The sequence below is a fragment of the Culex pipiens genome, chromosome 1, assembly GCF_016801865.2.
Source record: "Culex pipiens pallens isolate TS chromosome 1, TS_CPP_V2, whole genome shotgun sequence".
NCBI classification, from domain to species: domain Eukaryota; kingdom Metazoa; phylum Arthropoda; class Insecta; order Diptera; family Culicidae; genus Culex; species Culex pipiens.
In genome coordinates, this window is record NC_068937.1 from 97,431,905 (window position 1) to 97,451,209 (window position 19,305).

The window sequence follows — 19,305 nt, forward strand, 5'->3', positions numbered from 1 at the left end:
TATTGCAGGATTGGGTCCGTAAGTTTGACTATTTTGGTATAAGAAGACAACAACTTCCTTCGTTGCTGTGCACCCTTAAAGTTTTTATTGAATATCTCAGGATTGAAATCGAATTTTGGGGATCTGTGAAGGTCAAAAGGTGAAGCATTGTGAGCTGCACAAAATGGCGTTCTTAAGTCAATTTGGCCCAACGCGACAGTGACGATATAGGGGAAATATACCCATTTTAATCACTCTAAGCCGTTCGACCAATTCTCATCACTTTTGCCGTTTTCCGCTATTAAATCAACATTTTCAGATGTATCAACAATGGAGAGTTGCTTGCTTAATTTTATTTGAGCTATTTATTACTTTGGAACAGTCAAAAACACTTTATGAAAGCTGTAATTCATGATCAAGGCACAGACAAACAGACATGAAAGTCGAGGTCACTAACTTGTCCCAAAACTGTAACGGTCATTTTTGAAAAAAATCGAAAAGCATGGTAATTGCTTTCCGGATTCAACACCAGGGGCGCCTTTGTGCTCAGCGACCGTTCTTCCAAATGACAGCTTTGAGTTTTCATTTTTATTTTGTTTGGTTGCCGACAAGGCGACAGCGCATGAGGTTATTCACCGTAATTTTTTTTTCGAAAATCTTCGGATCGAAGTCGTTTTTCTGGGACTTCTCGTGGGTTCGATCACAACGAAGACCATGCACTAGGTTCCGCTGAGTGAGCGGAGTCGCGAGGTGGTTCCGTGCGGTCGTGCCTGTTTCTCCGGTGGATTGGGCTGCGCTTGTTTGTGCAGAGTGATTGTTTGTCTGGGCGGGCGGTTTCATCGGTGCAGTTTCTTTGTGGCCGGTGCAGGAGGAGAGCTTGAAACCAGCTGCACAGCGTTCTTTTTGCCGCGTTTGTTGCCATGTTGGTTTTGGCTAGGTGGAGGACCCCTCCGCACCTATGATGCCTGTCCTAGGATGAGTCCCAACGGAATATCCTAGCTGCTAGGGTTTTCTAGGGCATCGCGGTAGACACAATGCGTGCAAGTCGTTGGCCGCTCTCCCACCTCGTCAGTATGACTGTGACAACGGGAGCCGGGGAGTTCGAGGCTGTGCGCTGGTTGCTGAGGAGACTGCGCCGATGGAACCGTCTGCCCATGTAAACAATCACTCCGCACAAACAAGCGCAGCCCAATCCACCGGAGAAACAGGCACGACCGCACGGAACCACCTCGCGACTCCGCTCACTCAGCGGAACCTAGTGCATTTTCTTCGTTATGATCGATCCGATCCGGTGTTGTCCGCGGCACGGCACATGCTTTCATTGTGGGAGTTTACTTGGCCATTGACGAAAGGAACAAACTGACCTAGCAGCCGCGATTTTCCGTTGGGCGTCTTAACAGCAATATGGGGAACTTCCGTCGAAACGGAGCTAACCATTTTTTCTGCCCTTATGCATTTTCGTTTTGTTTATGATTGCCTTTGATGTTTTGGTTATCTGTCAACATATACTCATACATACATACACATGTCCTGCTGTCATTGGGGAGACAGCGATTCTAGGAATCGTAGATAGATGTCGTTAGCTGGCAAACAAAATTCAAATTCAAACTGGTCCCACTTTTTGGACAAAAAAATGTTCTAGCTTTCATGTCTGTTTGTCTGTGATCAAGGTGCTGATAGGGTATAGTTCCCCTAGGTAGAGATTATTTTTTCAATTCAATTTTCTATTTCTGGACCCTGAAAACAGAACCATCATTGACAGTCATTGACCCAAGAGTAAAAGACACCAGATTACTTAAAAAGACGTACACTTTGAAATATGATTCTAAACGCAAGGGAATGCATTTAAAACTGATTGCACTTAAATTTCCATTAAAAATAAGAATGATTGGAGAAATTTTTTTTGCCTTCCCTGAGTTTTTAAATAAAAAAACTTTAAATAAAATTTGTATCAGTCTTAAGAAAAAATAAAAAAAATAATAAAAATTGAAATATCAAGCCATAGTCTCAACATTTCAATGAAAAAAGTGTTAAAAATGCATTTTACCCCAGTTCAGTGGTCTTGCAATCTTTATTTTTCAAAAATTCAAGATTTAACAAATTCCGTAATTTTCGAATTTTAATTTTTTTTAATTGTAATTTCATAGATTTTTTTATTTATAGCGTTATTAAATAATTTAATTTTTGATGTCCTAAACTTTCCAAAATTGTTGTTTTTTCATTTTTAATGCTTAATTTCTGATTTTTTTTATTTTTTTAAATTTTTCATGTTTTCAAATTATTATTTTAATATGTTGTGTATTTGTTTTGTTTTTTTTTTCAATTTCTGATTTAATTTTTTAAGTTTAAAAATTTCAAATTTGAAGGTCACGTGGTTTATGCACGATCCCTAAGCTCGACAATCCATAATAAGAAAAAAAGAAAAAAATGTTTCGCGTGATTCGATTATGCCAACTGGAATTTCCCAAAGCCTTCGGATTTTTTTTTATTATTTTGATATGTTTCTAGCCAAAATGTTGCCACTGAGTTAGGTTTTTTTTGGAAAAACAACGTTTTTTTAGGAAAAATTTTATGTCTTTTGGAAGTAAATTTACTTAGCGGGTTGCTGACTGGATTTCGTCATGTTTATGTTATGATTGTCCAGCCCAAGTTGCTTAGAAAAGTATTAAAAATAATTAAAATCAATTCTACCCGAACAGGACAAGCAGCACCATGAAAGCCATGCATTGCCGACCGCCTCTCCCATCTCCACCATTCACCAGGGAAGGAATAAGGATTAGGAGCACTGGAAGTTTTAGAAAAAGAATGTTGACTGCAGTTTTGAATGTTTTTTTTTTTTTTTTTTTTTTTTTTATTTATTATAGAGATTTTACACCATTGTGCATTCGTCTCTTTAAGGTGGATAGTAGAAGAGGAAAGTTTACAAAGTTTTTGATCACTTGTCTGGCTATATTTCAATAATTGATACCATGCCTTTTTTCTAACGATTTCTGTCTTAGTTTCAAATATTTACGGGCAAATTTGGATCTAAAATTATCAAGTTCTTTGCTTTTTTCTTCGTCCTCTTCCTTCGAGGATTTAACCGTTAACTCATAACACTTATTGTAATAATATTTTGCTTGTATGGCATCTTCGTCTTCTTCATCTGTTGTTTCTTCTTCAGCAATCTCTCTTCGTTTTGTTCTTAAGTCGTAATCCGCGTCCAAATATGCTTGCAAGCGCTTCCGGGATTTGCGAGTGTGCTTAGAAAGCACGGTCTCGAATCCATCGTTAGATTCTTCGGCAATTTCACTTGTTTCCATTGCATTTTGGTCTGGTTTACTGTTGTTGCTTTTTCTGCTGCTGCTGCTTGGCTCAGGTTCAGTCGGTGGTTTACTGCTTTTTTGGTTCACCTTTTTGCTCGAATCCCCACATTTTTTGTTCTTTGCTTTGAGTTTGCAAAGTGATTTTTTGCCTATAATCGTCACTGCTGCAGCAGCGTTGTTTACAGTGATTGATTTCGGCGTTGGCTGTTTCAGCAACATCCGCAAGGTCCGAACTCCATTTGGGATCCCTGGGAAGAAGTTAATCCAGCGGTCGTTGGTGATGGTTAAAATTTCGCCGTATTTACTCATCACTTTGGCTACGTCATCATTGCTTATGCCTAGAGGTAGGTCAAGCACACGAACTTCCGTAGCGTTGTTGTCCAGGTAAATCGGGATTTTGCAACCCTGATATACCAGAGGTTTGTCGATGATGGACGAGGCCATTGCTGAGTCGGCGAACTGCAACACGGCTATTTTTCTTCTATTGCATAATTGCAATGCTCGCAAGTTTTCTTGGTTTACTTGAAGGTCTGCGAGAAATTTTTTTACAAGCTTTGGGCTTGGTTGGTTTTGGAGTTGACAAAAATCCAGAACCACACTGTTTTTGTCTACGGTGCACATTTTAAAAAAAGCGGCGACGCGCACACAAACTGCGGACTGGCGTTGAGAATGCGACTTGTAAGGTCGGCGGTTACTTTGCAACTGAGTTTTGAATGTAAAATCGAATTCATAATCGAAAAGTACTGAACAAGAATTTTAATAAAGTGCACCGTTTTCGAGATGTGGCCACATAAAGCTTGAATTAAACTAAAAATTTGCAGTTTTTAGATTTTGAAAGATAGTGCCATGAGCCAATGAAGTACCCGACGCGATTGGTAGTGAGCAATGTATTTCTTATGGAGCGAACTGTCAAACAACCACTCGAATCGGGTATTCCATTGCCATAATGCCAATATCTCAGCAACAAACGGTCCAATTTTCAATGTTCAGGGTTGTTACGGGAAAGTCAAAAAAAAATCCGCGCCATATAAAAAAATCTAGACAAACATTCAAGATTTTTTTTCCAAAAAAAAACTTCTGCTGGTATTTCATAAAAGAAAAATCAAACTCATTTAATGTTTAAAGGCTCCAAAGGCAGAATTCAAGAATTTAAGAATATTAGAAGTTAAAAATTTAATTCAAGAATTTTGGAACATTTAAACTTTTGAATTTTTGTGTTTTTAAGTTAAGTTTAACTCTCTACCGCACAATTTTCTTTCGATTTTTTTTTATTTATTTTTTCATGGTCAGGAGGTATTTTTCTAACAACTTTTTTTTTCGTAAAACTTAACTTCTCTTGTTTCATGTTATAGTTTGTTCATAGCTTTTTATTTTCAATTTGCATTTATCTTGTTTATTTTATGTATTTTTAAATTTTTTGCTTGTTTTTTCACATTTTCTACTATAAAATAATATCATCATTATCATTTAAATTGTAATTAAAATGCGCAAAGGCATTTTTTGTTATAAAATAAAGGAAATGATTGTGAAAAACACTGCCAAACTTGACCACAGAAAAAAAAGCATTCATAAAACCATTGGCTAAGTCACAAAAAACAAGTCAAACCTGCAACATTTTTTTTTTCTAAAATAAGGCCGGTGCAAATATTTTTCAAAGTTTATGTTTATGATTGCAAAACAACTGGACAGATGTGTAATGCATTTTAAAACACTTTTTTCATTCAAATGTTGAAACCGTGGCCTGTAATTTAAATTTTTCAACTTTTTTATTTTTTTTTATCAACATTTCTATCTGCGTGAAATCCGCGCCAGATCCGCGCGATACGCGAAACATTTGTAATATTTTCTGATCTATTCGAAAAAAATATTTTGAAAATGTTGGAATCAAGACTAACATTTCAGTAACACTTTCAAAATATTGTTTTAGACAAGATCATAAAATTTCAAAAATGTTCCAGTTTATGACATTGAAAATTGGACCGTTTTTTTGCTGAGATATTGGCATTAGAAAATGAAGGCTGAATTTGAATTGAATAATTTTGTTATTGTCCTAAAATTAAAAGAAAACAATATTTCTAAAGTTTTATTTGATAAAATTCTAGAAACATAGGAAATCCAACAGCTTATTGGACCGTTAAAAATATCTATATTTTAAGCATAACTTTTTCCCTGGAAAACTCCCAGGAAAATGCTCCTCAATAAAATTCCAAACAAGCGAGTTTCCACCCTGCCCAAACATACCCGGAGCAAAGAGAGAGAGAGAGAAAAGCGTTAGGACATCCTAAAGTTGTAGGTGTACATTGCACATCCACGAAAAAGGACTCGTCTGCGAGAGAGAGGGGAGCGCGCGCGTATCGTCCAAAACCACACCAAGAATTGTTTCTCCGGCGTCGGCGGACGGTCGGCGAGAACTTTTTCGGCGTTTAGCCACACAGACAGGCATCAGACACGATAGCGGTACGAGCACGAGGAGGTAAGTTTGTGCCGTGTGTGTTCCGGGAAAATCCGGATCCTCTTCTGGTGGGCTGAAAGTAGTGGGAGAACGTGAGTGAAAAGTTGCTTGGATTGTGCCTGTGGATGGGATAATTGACCGGAAGTTGTGGGATTTGGCCGGGGTAGTGAATTTCCTGGTGGAAATTGAAGGTTTCAAGTTTGGTCCCGGGGATCGGTTGGGGGCGATTGTGGGGGGAGCAGCAATGATGGCGTCGTCGTGCTTCGAAAGTGTGTGTGTGTGTTCTCTAGGGAAGAAAGAAAAGTGATGCTGTGGAAAGCTTTTGGGAAAATTTGTTAGATAATGGTGGATTGCGCTGACCGGCCATTTTTCTAGCATTTCTGAGAAAATTCTGTGCTAGTTTTATTAAAAGAAAATTTTGTTCAATTTTCCCCAAATTTCAGTGCACCTGTGAAGAGGAAACAAGCTAGGAACATCTCAGGAAATCAAAATGTCGGACACAGAGGTCGTTGAACCGAAAAAGGGTCGAGGCCGCCCTGCCAACCCCGAAAAGGTACGTACGCCAACCCTCTTCCTGGCCAACCCCTCGCACAAAATACGGTAAAAAATTAATTCTTCCTCTTTTTCCCTTCTCCTCACACCAGAACAGCGTCGCGCCCAAAAAGCGGGCCCGCGAGGCCGCTTCGCCCAAGGATAAGGCCGCGGCCGAGGACAAGGCCGACAAGGACAAGGCGGTGGCCTCGGACGAGGAACCGGTGGCGAAGCGCGGCCGGGGCAGACCGAAGGGGGCGGGTGCCGTTGCGAAAAAGGCGCCAAAAGCCAAGAAACCGGAAGCGAAAAAGGGAGGACGCGGCGGCGGAGGCGGAGGCCGAGGCAAGAAGAAGCCCGCCAAGAACGAGTCCAGCGAGGAGGACGACGACGACGACGACGAGAGCGAGGAGGAGGAAAACGAGAGCGAGGAGAACGACGAGTCCGACTCTTAAGCACTCTTACCTTAAACTAACTTTAACAATTTACTAAACTAAATAAAACAAAAAGAAGAAGAAAACACTTGTAATATTCAGCAAAACGTAACATTTTAATATAACATACACATCCATACACAACCACACACTTAACTCCATTCACAAAAGAAGAAAAAACCCCAAACCAGACAAACAATGAAACAAAATGATTCAAAATAACATACACTTGTACGAAGAATATCAAACGCGGAAGTAACGCAATGTCCCAGAAAGAGAGAGAAAATAATTAAAAAAAAAACACATACAAAATTGCGTACCGTCGACATCACAAACAAAACAAAAATATTTCAAAACGAAGAATTGAACAATTGTAAAACAAAATTAAGGAAAACCCGGTATTCTTTCGGCATTAGTAGTGAAATAAAGAAACAATTCTAAGTTACATCGGTTGTTGTTTCAATTTGCATGTTTGATTTTTCGATACTTTCAAGCCATGATTTTAACATTTCAAGGAAAAACTGCACAGTGAAAGATTGTGTAAATATGGAAGGTGTAAAACTTCATGGTGTAATATTTTTTAAATCAATGTTAAAAAATATAATTTTACCCTAAAAACTTTCTGAGATAAAACTATATATCTATATCTCGGATTAGTTTTCAAAAAGACGTAAGAGCCAATGGTAACCAAAGCCTTTTTTTGCCTCGGTATTCGACCTACTTATGAAAAAACAATTTCAAAAATGCTTAAGATTGTTCATCTACACGTCTTTCAAGTGCCCCAAACTAAAAATAAGTTAAATTTTATTACAATTTAGAGAAAAACGAATATTAGTGTCCGAGGTCACGGTGGCTCTTACGGATTTTTGAAAACTCACCCGAGATATATACTATATATCTGGGAATTGTGGCATCTTTTTAAAACTGATTGGAATAATTCCCATTTAGAATGAATTAAAATATGTTTTAGGTTAAAACTTTTAACAAATGGTCGATTATCCGAAGTTCGAAATTTAAAACTTATAAATATCTGAGCAAAATTATATAAACTAATCAGAAAAAACATTTGAAAAATTCGAAATTGTTAGAACATTGGATGTTCAATGTAAGATGTTCAAGTTCGAATGAACCAATGCTTCTCTTATATTCTTATTCAGAAAGTGTAAATTTTAACTTATCAAAAATTCCAATAGCTATAATTGAGAGAACCCAACTTAATGTGGACCCAAAAATTTACCTTAAAGCATACTTAGCGGTCAGGGGTCTCAAAGTGTTTGGATGATGGGCCAAATTTGATGCTCAAATGAGCTTGCGGGCTAAATTTACAAAATAAGATATTTGAAAAAATAACGAAAACGAAGTTGACATTATAGCTGTCGGCCACCCTTGCTAGTACCAACCACTAGTGTCTTCCTTTTTATCTACAAGGACTTCGCCGCCCTGGGCTCCTAAGTGTATGAAAGTATGGCACGGAGCGACGGCGCCGAATACCCATATTTACACAAAGAATTTTAGAGCGCCCGCCGCGGGATTCGAACCGGCGACCTCCGGATTGTGAGTCCAGTGCGCGGTCCGATTGGTCCACACGGGCGGGACTGAAAAAATAACGTAATTTTTTATCTAAAAGACTAGAAAATATTTTTTTCAGCTGAAGTTTCAACAAATGATTTTTTTCAGCATTTCCGTTAGTTGAAAACAATATAAAATAATATAATAATGTGAATAATAATATATAGAAAACACAAAATAGTAGTTTTTTATAGGTATTGTTGATTTTATTGTTTTAAGTATTTAAAAAAATGTTTTTACTGAAGGTACTTGTGTTTTCAATAAAAAAAATTAAAGTATTTTTATATTTCGAAAATGGTGACATGTAATCTGCATAATTCATGTAACAGCGTAATTTTATCTTTAAATTAAGTGTGACTAATAAAAAATCGTTGAGAGCCAGAATTTCAACATTTCAACAAAAAAAAAATACAAAATGTTTTAAAGCACCCGTAAAGTTGAATTGAAATCATTATTTTCAAAAAATGTAAGATTGGACAAAAAAAACATTTTTGCGAAAATACATTAAATCATCTAAAATGCACAAAAAAACAAATTATTTTTGAATAAACCAGAACATGCTCAAAATGATTCTAAACGCAGAGAAATACATTTTTGATTGATTTCAGATGATTGCACTTAAAATTTCCATTGATGTTTTGTAGTTTTTTGAAACAATATTTTTGCCCATGAGGAGGTATGTCGAAAAAAGCTTTGTAAAATACTTGGAATATTTTAATTAAAGTAAAACCAACTGAAAATAAGAAAAATTCAGATTTTTTTAAACTTATAATTGCAAAACAACTGGACTGGTGTTAAATGCATTTCCAGAGTTTTTTTTTAAAAGGACCTATACACTATTGTCTTTTATATGTTTATAGGACCTATTCAAAAAAAAAAAAAAAACTCTAGATTTTAAAAGCCCTTTTTCATTGAAATGTTCAAGCCATGGCTTGTAATTTGAATTTTTATATTGTTTCCCTTCCTTCCTAAACATTCCAACGCCCAAGGCTCCAAAAAAGTTGGAACGGTAACTTCAACTCAATGGTTCTCGGGCATAACTCAACCAATCAAGATTATTCTTCTTTCCAGTGATTTGTTAGGATGTCTAGATGATTCTAGAACTTTGAAGAACTTAATTTGATCAAATCTGTAATTTTTGCGATCAAAAACATCGTTCCACCTTTTTTTTTTCGCGTGTAAAAAAAAATTCGCCAAAAATTCCGCGGAGGCAGTTGTTTTAAAAAAGGTGGAACGATGTTTTCGGTCGCAGAAATTACAGATTTGCTCAAATCAAGTTCTGCCAAATTTTAGGATCATCTAGACATTCATACAAACCACTGGAAACAAGAATCGTCCCGATTGGTTGAGTAATGGCCGAGAACCAGCGAGTTGAAGTTACCGTTCCACCTTTTTTGGGAGGCTTGGGCGTCCGTGTAAGTTAGACAGGCGTTGGGCGTTCCAGTGTTAAACATTTCTTTTTAAACATAAAACGAATCATTGAGATATTCATTGAAGTTTTGCCAAGCTGCTGAAGTACCTACCTATAGGTACATTTTTGTGTCTAAAACGTTTGTTACCGAAACGATTATTGCTGCGTTTCATTCATTATTATTATCTGTTCATGACACCATTTTAACATGAATTTAAATTTATTAATAGCACTGCGTTCCCAGCGGGAAATCCCCCAAACGGTTTGGTCTGAGTTAAAAAAAATGATTGGAATACAATGCTGAAGCATATCATATGGCGTGTGTATTGCACTACAAAATGGGAACTGGTTTAAATGACGAAAAAAAAAAAAAAACATTAAAATATCAGATTTCTGCTAATTTATTCCGAAATGACCTCCAACATTCTCCATCAACGTGGTAAATACTCTCCCTCTATTAGATCACGCTTCTAAGCTGAACAAATTTAAAACCCCGCGAGCGCGAAATTTTCCAGCAGTCGTCAACGAATCTCCCTTTTCCTTCAAGAGAACGTGCATAAACTACGTGGTCTCTAAATTGGAAATTTTGAACACTCCGTCCGTCCCCCCACCAAGACCCTTTCGCGCACCGCTAAATACTGTGTAAAGTTGGAATGTTCAAAAACGACAGTGTAATTTTACCTTCGTTTTTGCCGAGTGACACAACAAAACTTTGCCAAACGGATTTGACGCTAAAAATGTGCAATACTTTTACGTTAAAGAATTTCAAATCCACCCTTATGACTATAGACAAATCCAGCGAAAGCTCAACGCTACTTTTTGATGGTGAGAGATTTGACAGCTCCCATACTAAATGTCTCGATTTTCATACTTTTTGTTAATTTTCTTCTAAAATAAAATACTTAACATATGAAAACTATATATTTTTGGTGCCCAAAATTCCTGCTGAATCGAATGGTGTACTTATCTCAATTGCAAATTTTTTGAACAGTTTTTATTTTAATAATATTCTAGACACATTTTGTGCACCTAATCAATCAATACTTTTATCATAAATAATCATTTTATTGCTTAAAAATTGAGTTTTCCTGAGCTCCCATATTCAAATACATGGAAGCTGTCATTTCTAACACCATTGGCCACCTAGCGGCCATTTCAAACTGGATACGTCTATTGGTACGTTCGTTTGAACAGCCAGTGCGGCACTGAGTGCCGCACTCGTTGGTTCCAGTTTTGGTTCAAACGAACATTCTTTTTCAGTGTGCATGGAACTCGCATGAAACTGAAAAAATATCGAGTTTGGCACTAGAGTTTCAGTTCCAAGATGGCGGCAAAACCCGAGCGGAACTAGCGCGAGTTTCTTCAAAAAAACACTTTGACAGCTCTGAGCGCGGCACTTAGAGCGGAACTAGCCCTCAAACCAACGTACCATATGTTTTGGCTCAAGAACTTTGACAACTGCCAAACAAAAACGTTTGTTTAAAAATCCTCGGAAAATGGGTAAGTCATTTGTGGATGGCACCATACAATATTTTTACTTTCTGTATGGACCATGGTTTTTCGACAAGACCCCCGCCCCTCCGAACAAAATTCCACGTGGTTTATGGACGAGCCCTTGCCGACAGCAGCGCTCCAGACACGTCGGTGCGGATTCGAACAGAAACTAACTCACCGACTGCCTGTTCGATGCTGATTGGAGCAACTCGGACCAATCAGCACCGGCCAGCTGTCGGGTGTAAACAGTCATCGGGTAAAACGTGCAATGGTTTGCGGCATTTTTGATACTTTTTAATTTATTGAATTGATATTTATTGGGTGATTGTATTATTAAACATTATTGTTATTGCTTATATACTTAATTTACTACGCATAATTATAGTGGTACGGTATGTCCACGCATCCTTCAAACCTCGGAAATTCTGTAAAATGTGATCCGTTCTCAGAACCCTCTCTGCGGTTAACATAACGCAGTAGGGCTGGTCGCTTTAATTTTTGCAATACATTTTCGGGTGTTCTCGACTGTACTGCAATTATTAACATTGACAGAATGCATTAATCAGAATGGCTAACAATTGTTAAGACTAATACGGAGCTCGGAAGAACCGCAAAACTCTAATTTAAGAATTTCAGAATTTAAGAATTTAAGAATTTAAGAATTTAAGAATTTAAGAATTTAAGAATTTAAGAATTTGAAAATTTAAGAATTTAAGAATTTAAGAATTTAAGAATTTAAGAATTTAAGAATTTAAGAATTTAAGAATTTAAGAATTTAAGAATTTAAGAATTTAAGAATTTAAGAATTTAAGAATTTAAGAATTTAAGAATTTAAGAATTTAAGAATTTAAGAATTTAAGAATTTAAGAATTTAAGAATTTAAGAATTTAAGAATTTAAGAATTTAAGAATTTAAGAATTTAAGAATTTAAGAATTTAAGAATTTAAGAATTTAAGAATTTAAGAATTTAAGAATTTAAGAATTTAAGAATTTAAGAATTTAAGAATTTAAGAATTTAAGAATTTAAGAATTTAAGAATTTAAGAATTTAAGAATTTAAGAATTTAAGAATTTAAGAATTTAAGAATTTAAGAATTTAAGAATTTAAGAATTTAAGAATTTAAGAATTTAAGAATTTAAGAATTTAAGAATTTAAGAATTTAAGAATTTAAGAATTTAAGAATTTAAGAATTTAAGAATTTAAGAATTTAAGAATTTAAGAATTTAAGAATTTAAGAATTTAAGAATTTAAGAATTTAAGAATTTAAGAATTTAAGAATTTAAGAATTTAAGAATTTAAGAATTTAAGAATTTAAGAATTTAAGAATTTAAGAATTTAAGAATTTAAGAATTTAAGAATTTAAGAATTTAAGAATTTAAGAATTTAAGAATTTAAGAATTTAAGAATTTAAGAATTTAAGAATTTAAGAATTTAAGAATTTAAGAATTTAAGAGTTTAAGAGCGAGTTTTTCACCGATGTGTAACAGGTCGTATCGAGGTGCTCCCATAATATTTAACCCCACTTCCCTTTGTCGTAGAGGACTCATATTTGGCATGAGTTCATCTCAAGTATAGACAAACAAACGCTGAAAGTTTCATCCAAATCGGAGCACCTTGATACGACCTCTAGAACAAACCGAGCAGAATCTACTAATACTGCCTCTTAAGAATTTTCACTGTAATACCTCTCGGAAGGCACGTCGGCGGTAAAGTTCGCAATTACGAGGTACTATTAAAAATAAAATTGAAATTACAAAAAAACATGTCTAGAGTTTTTTTTTTTGAAAAGGTCCTATAACCTATTGTGTATCACATGTTTATAGGATCTTTAAAAAAAAACTCTAGATTTTCGATTTTTCCAGAACCCTGCCAACAATACGACTCACCCCAAAAACCGTCTCTCTTACCCGCCGAAAACCGTAATCGCGCTACGTCTCGCATACTTCCATTTCACTTCTCCACGCGCCAAAGCGAGACGCCCATACAAAATAAATGTCGGTGCTAGCTTCTGGCCGGGTTGTTTCAAGCCGTCGCCGCCCGAGAGCGCCACCAGCGCGACGGCTTTCGAACATGGGACGTCGCGCCGACGCAGACCTGGGGCGTACATAACCGGCCTGCTAGATTTGCCCAAACGGTCATTCGTAGTCGGAACGTCAAGCGGTGCAGTGGTCTCTCTGTTGTGCAAAGCAAAGGGGGGTCTCGACTCCAAACTTCTAGAATCTTCACAAAGTAGTGTGTTAATTTTTGCTGGTCCAAAATGCGCACCTTCGGAACGGCACTGGCCGTGCTATCGGTGGCCGCCCTGGTGGCAGCCGAGATCTACTTCGAAGAAGGCTTCAAGGATGGTGAGTTTTTTTTTTGTTTTTTTTTTTTCTTGTGTGGTGTTCTGGGGGTGGTCCTCGGGTATACGTGGCCACTTTGTGGCGAAGTAGCTCAGTGTACTAATCTGGGATCGAATCTCGGTTCTATTTTCAGACTCCTGGCAAAAGACCTGGGTGCAGAGTGAACACAAGGGCGTCGAGTACGGCAAGTTCGAACAGACCGCCGGAAAGTTCTTCAACGACGCCGAAGCCGACAAAGGTGAGTGAACTGTTCCGGCGTAGTGCCATATTTGGCCAACATATCGCTCGCTGTAACGGTGGATCAAGTTATCACCTACGTGTCACTTCCAACCAGCAGCGGAAGATACTCGTTATTAGGTCACGTCCAACCTGTGCTGTCACTATGCTAAGTGGGCTTAAGCCACACAGAGTTCGACGTGGCTTGAAGAAGAGCATCAACAATAAGGTATCACTGCCCAGATAAGAAGAAATTGCATAACGCTACGAGACCGGTCTACCCGGTATCAATTAATACAGCATTTCTTACTCTTCATCATCTTTCTCGCCGGTCTCAACAAGAATCTCTTATTCCTCCAGTCTCACTTGTATTGGTGAGAAATCAGAATCATTTTCCCCTTTTGTGGCGTCGTTCTTGTCGGTGCCAGACCGACCGAGCTGCCACGTAGAAACACCCCGCGCCAGGGCACCGGCCAAAGAAGCACTCATCGTAGAAGCCAACTTGGCAAACTTTGCTAGCACAAACACCAAAACATGATTCTACCACTTCTTTTCTTGCTACCCGGCGCTGACGCTGAACTGGGAAGAGCATTATTACCACACCCTCTTCAACCTCGTCATCGTGCTGCACGAGTGTTGCAATATTGGCGGACCAACGAACTCTGCCTAATCTACTTCATACGTGGGGGTAGAGAGCATGGTGATGACTTGGCTTCGTTTTGAAATCGTCAACTTTTTTGTTAGTTTTTCGTAGGAAGTGGTCAACTTAGCCTTGTTTTATTCTTAGGAAAAGTTGTCGTCACATGTATATGAAAAAAAAAAAACGTTTCAAAGTTTAATGATGTTATAATGCAATCATTTATGCCCTGTTGACAACCGTTTACTAATAGTGATTTCCATAGGGCTATCTATAAACCACGTCCCGCCCGTGTGGATCAATCGGACCGCGCACTGGACTCACAATCCGGAGGTCGCTGGTTCGAATCCCGCGGCGGGCACTCTAAAATTCTTTGTGTAAATATGGGTATTCGGCGCCGTCGCTCCGTGCCATACTTTCATACACTTAGGAGCCCAGGGCGGCGAAGTCCTTGTAGATAAAAAGGAAGACACTAGTGGTTGGTACTAGCAATGGTGGCCGACAGCTATAAAGTCAACTTCGTTTTTTTATCTATAAACCACGTGGACCCTTTTTTGAATTCGTTGCATTTTTGAATTCGTTGCATTTTTGAACAATTAATTGGTTGACACAGATAAAAAAAAGTATATATTAGAAACTTTTTAATCTTTTTTCAATTTAGAATTTACAAGAAAATTAGCATAGTCGTGAAAACCTAGATCAGGATTTCATTTGAGAGGCAAAAATATTTAAATATTTAAAGAATATTTTTGCAACTCCACTTCGAAACTGTCAACTTTTCCTGTCCTTTTGGAGAAACGAAACGGTCTACTTTTCTCCACCAAAAATAACAGAATGGAAAATTAATACCTTTCTGCTGAAAGATCTACCTTTCAGCACTGAAATGGGTGCTCAAAAGTTGAACTTTTCAACACTAGTATCGACAAATAACATTTTTCAATATTTTTTTGTTTTGAACGATGAATTTACTAAACACTTGAATGTTTGACATAAAATTCCATTAAAGAAGCGTTTTTCGGAACTGCAAAAAATGTTGTAAGCAACTTGTTGCAAAACTTAATTTTTTCAGCACTCGTCGTATTTATCCAACTCGGTAAACCTCGTTAGATAAATGTACAACTCGTGCTGAAAAAATCTTCTTTTTGCAACTTGTTGCATAAACTACTATTTTCAGCACACTACATCGATATGCTTGACAAACTAACCAGGTAGTAGTCAGCAATTAGAAAATGTTTTCAGAAAAGGTAAAGTTCACTGAATTTACGAGATGTGGAAGAGCTAGTGCACTTGAAAGATTAATTTTTATTTACTCATTCTCTTTTGTTGATTTTTTTTACCATATTTTTTACGAAAAAGAGAACAATACACATTTTTAGTATAGGAAAAAATGCATGCGAAATGTAATAATTTCTGTAAACTTTTTTTTACTGTTTTTCATGCAAATTAAAGAAATAACAAAATCATCCCAAAACCAAGTCACTTAATTTTGTTAAAAAATAGATTAAAAACAAGAAAAAATCAAAAGTTGCTGTAAAAATAAGAAAAAACACTTAGATTTAGTTTCACCAAATTCATATTTTTTTATCGATTTATAAACTGCTGATTAACTGAAAATGACAAATATCGGTAAAAAAATCAAATTTGGATAGCAAAATTAATAATTGTTCATCTTCCAAACAATTTTCCCAAAATTTTATTAGGTTTAGCAAATGATTTTACGTTCTAAACCATTGTACTGATTTGTTTTTTCTATGAGTGTAAAATAGGCCAAAGCTATCAATTTAAGATTTGATTTGAGGCCTATAATATTAAAAATATGTTTGAAACTATTCTTTTGTTTCACAGGCTTTTTTTTTATTCTAAATTCTTCAAGTAAGAAGCACTACTTAAACCAAATAATAAACTTGTATTGAAAATTGCATTTGAGCAATTCTCTACAAAATTGGTTGGATTTCGAGCATTTTTATTTTTTGTACCTTTTTATTTGGCTCAACTTTTGGGGGGTCTTCCCGATGACCAAAGAAGACATTTTGTGTCATTGGTTCACCCATACAAGACTTCATACAATTTGTCCGTCCATACAAAATTGGTACAATATTCGAAAATCTATATCTTTTGAAGGAATCTCTGAAAAAAAAGAAGATTTGTGATATATTCTTTTTTTTTGATTTTTTTTAGAATCAGCTCTAACATTTTAAAAAAGGCGTGATATTAAATATTTGATATTTTTGGAAATAAATCTTGATTTCAAAACTTAAAAAAAACTTAAACTTTCTGGTATCTTTTACTTTTATTCGATGTATGTCAGCAACCAGAAGTCCAATCTTCAAAAAAAACGGTCCAAATCGGTTCAGCCAGTCCGGAGATAATCTTGTGAATATTTTTCGGTGCACGGACTTAAAGACATTCACACGCACAGACATTTGTTCAGAATTTGATTTTTTTTAAACACAAAACAAGTGGCCACCCTCCCTCCAAATCTCCCAAACCGTTAACAGGCCAGACTGAATTATCCTAAGTTCGATTATCCGAAGGTTTGTATGAGATTTTTTCTTTCCGTTTTTTTTTTATTTTCTTACTTTTAACATCAAATTTTAGTTCTGCGACCATATTTTGCCTTTTAAATCTAAAAATGCATTTTTTCATTACGTTAACACCGCCATTTTGGTCGCCATCTTGGATTTAAAAATTATTAATCATTTTAGAGTAGTTAATGGGTCAAACCTAAGCTCGACCAATAAAAATAAGATTATGATAATAATAAAAAAATCGTGATTCGATCATCCGAAGTGAAATTTTCCCGAGGCTTCCGGATAATCGAGTCTGGACTGTACTCACGACGTGTCTTTTCGTCGTTGTCGCCAGTTCATCATTGTCGTCTCTTGTCTGGGTCTTTCCCTCTCCAGAACTCTCGATTGTCTGCATCGCATGCCTGAGACCTTGAACAAGAGGGCAGAATGAGAGAGAAAGCACAAAAAATGAAGTGATTGGCCGGTTTCACGTGATAATTACCCACACGCTGGAACCGACAGAATGCATTACCCGGTACCCGGTAATGGCTTATCTGTGGCATGCAAGCCATGTTATCGATTTAGATTTCTGTTGGATACTTTGTAGGTACTTTAATGTTGGTTGGAATGTGCCCTATTTATGATAACGCTAGCGATTAGATAGTAGTTAATGTTTGTGTTATGCAATCTTCCCCAGGTCTTCAAACGTCCCAGGATGCCCGCTTCTACGCTCTGTCGACCAAGTTCAAGCCCTTCTCCAACAAGGACGACAACCTGGTGATCCAGTTCTCGGTCAAGCACGAGCAGAATATCGACTGCGGCGGTGGATACCTGAAGGTGTTCGACTGCAGCGTTGACCAGAAGGATCTGCACGGAGACACCCCGTACCTGGTCATGTTCGGCCCGGACATTTGCGGTCCCGGAACCAAGAAGGTGCACGTCATCTTCAGCTACAAGGGCAAGAACCACCTGATCAACAAGGACATTCGCTGCAAGGACGACGTCTACACCCATTTCTACACGCTGATCGTCAAGGCCGACAACTCGTACGAGGTGTTGATCGATAACGAGAAGGTCGAGTCCGGTTCGCTGGAGGATGACTGGGATTTCCTGCCGCCGAAGAAGATCAAGGATCCGGAAGCCAAGAAGCCGGAAGAATGGGACGACCGTGCCACCATTGCCGATCCGGACGACACCAAGCCCGAGGACTGGGACAAACCAGAGCACATTCCGGATCCGGATGCCACTAAGCCCGACGATTGGGACGATGAGATGGACGGCGAGTGGGAGCCACCGATGATTGACAACCCGGAGTACAAGGGCGAATGGAAACCCAAGCAGATCGACAACCCCAGCTACAAGGGCGTCTGGGTTCACCCGGAGATTGACAACCCGGAGTACACCGAGGACAAGGACCTGTACCTGCGCGAGGAGGTCTGCGGCGTTGGTCTGGATCTGTGGCAAGTCAAGGCCGGTACCATCTTCGACAACTTCCTGATCACCAACGACATTGAAGCTGCCAACAAGGCCGCTGCCACCTTCAAGGAAACCCAGGAGGGCGAGAAGAAGATCAAGGAAGCCCAGGAAGCCGAGGAGCGCAAGAAGGCCGAAGATGAAGCCAAGGCCGCCGAAGACGCCAAGGACGACGAAGATCTGGACGATGAAGACGATGAGGACAGCCATGCTGGCCAGGCGACCGAAATCGACGAAGAGGAAGGACACGACGAGCTGTAAACTGCCTGCCCCACAGCACCGACGTCGTTGAAGTCGTTCTCTCTTTCTCAGGATGTGCATTTAGCGTCACCCCCGTCGTCATAACTTATTGATCTTTAGTTTCTTTTCTTCTTACAATCGTTCCATCTCCTTCTTTTTCTTTTTTCTTCCCTTTTTTTGGTTATGTGTGAGCAAAACCCCGCATCAGTAATAAGTACGACTATGTTCAAATAGTCACTCTGTTTTGCTTTCAAGTCAGCAACTTTTATAAAAGAAACACACAAAAAATCGCTGCGTCAACTAACAACAAAACAAAAAAAAAGTGGGACACCCTTAATAAGTCTGAATAATCGTTTTAACACAGTGTGTACGTGTGCGCGCGAGTCCCACAAAACAAAAATCAAGACCGCAAAAAAGTAGATGCAATAGCAGCAGCAAGAAAGGTTGAAGACAAACAGAATAAAAATCAAACAAACCAGCGAGAGTAATGAAAAAAGGGAAATAATACACACACAATACTTTTTTTTTGCTATTTGTGATTGCGACTGAATGAATCAAGAATTAGATGTGTATGATGTGCGCGTGTATATAAGTTTATTTTCTCTGTTTAATTCAAATTGAATTACTTTTTAGAAGCGTAGGAGAAAAATAATGAAGACAAAACAAATCTGAATAAAATCGGTTGAAAATTTAAAAAATAAACTGCTGGAGTTTT

General features: G+C 37.7%; 2 protein-coding genes across 3 annotated transcripts; both read left to right on the forward strand.

The window, feature by feature from the left end:
- The first annotated feature begins 5,605 nt into the window (after positions 1–5,605).
- LOC120427264 (high mobility group protein I-like) lies at positions 5,606–6,773 on the forward strand. Of its 2 annotated transcripts, XM_039592124.2 has the most exons (3): positions 5,606–5,757; positions 6,180–6,289; positions 6,381–6,773. In XM_039592124.2, the coding sequence occupies exons 2-3, from the start codon at positions 6,227–6,229 to the stop codon at positions 6,717–6,719; spliced, it is 402 nt and encodes a 133-aa protein (XP_039448058.1). In that variant the 5' UTR covers positions 5,606–5,757; positions 6,180–6,226; the 3' UTR covers positions 6,720–6,773. The 2 variants fall into 2 exon arrangements, with proteins under 2 accessions (XP_039448058.1, XP_039448059.1); XM_039592125.2 differs by lacking the exon at positions 5,606–5,757 and having other exon boundaries at positions 6,088–6,289.
- A 6,525-nt stretch (positions 6,774–13,298) lies between these two features.
- Positions 13,299–18,931, forward strand: LOC120427249 (calreticulin). The gene is made up of 3 exons (XM_039592105.2): positions 13,299–13,517; positions 13,648–13,752; positions 17,575–18,931. Exons 1-3 carry the CDS (start codon positions 13,430–13,432, stop codon positions 18,609–18,611), a joined length of 1,230 nt encoding a protein of 409 aa, XP_039448039.1. The 5' UTR covers positions 13,299–13,429; the 3' UTR covers positions 18,612–18,931.
- The last annotated feature ends 374 nt before the right edge of the window (positions 18,932–19,305 follow it).

Coding starts and splice junctions, on each gene's coding strand:
- LOC120427249 (XM_039592105.2), top strand. CDS start 13,430: ATGCGCACCTTCGGAACGGCACTGGCCGTGCTATCGGTGGCCGCCCTG. Junction 13,518..13,647: donor CGAAGAAGGCTTCAAGGATG/GTGAGTTTTTTT, acceptor TTCTATTTTCAG/ACTCCTGGCAAAAGACCTGG. Junction 13,753..17,574: donor CGACGCCGAAGCCGACAAAG/GTGAGTGAACTG, acceptor AATCTTCCCCAG/GTCTTCAAACGTCCCAGGAT.
- LOC120427264 (XM_039592124.2), top strand. CDS start 6,227: ATGTCGGACACAGAGGTCGTTGAACCGAAAAAGGGTCGAGGCCGCCCT. Junction 6,290..6,380: donor GCCCTGCCAACCCCGAAAAG/GTACGTACGCCA, acceptor TCCTCACACCAG/AACAGCGTCGCGCCCAAAAA.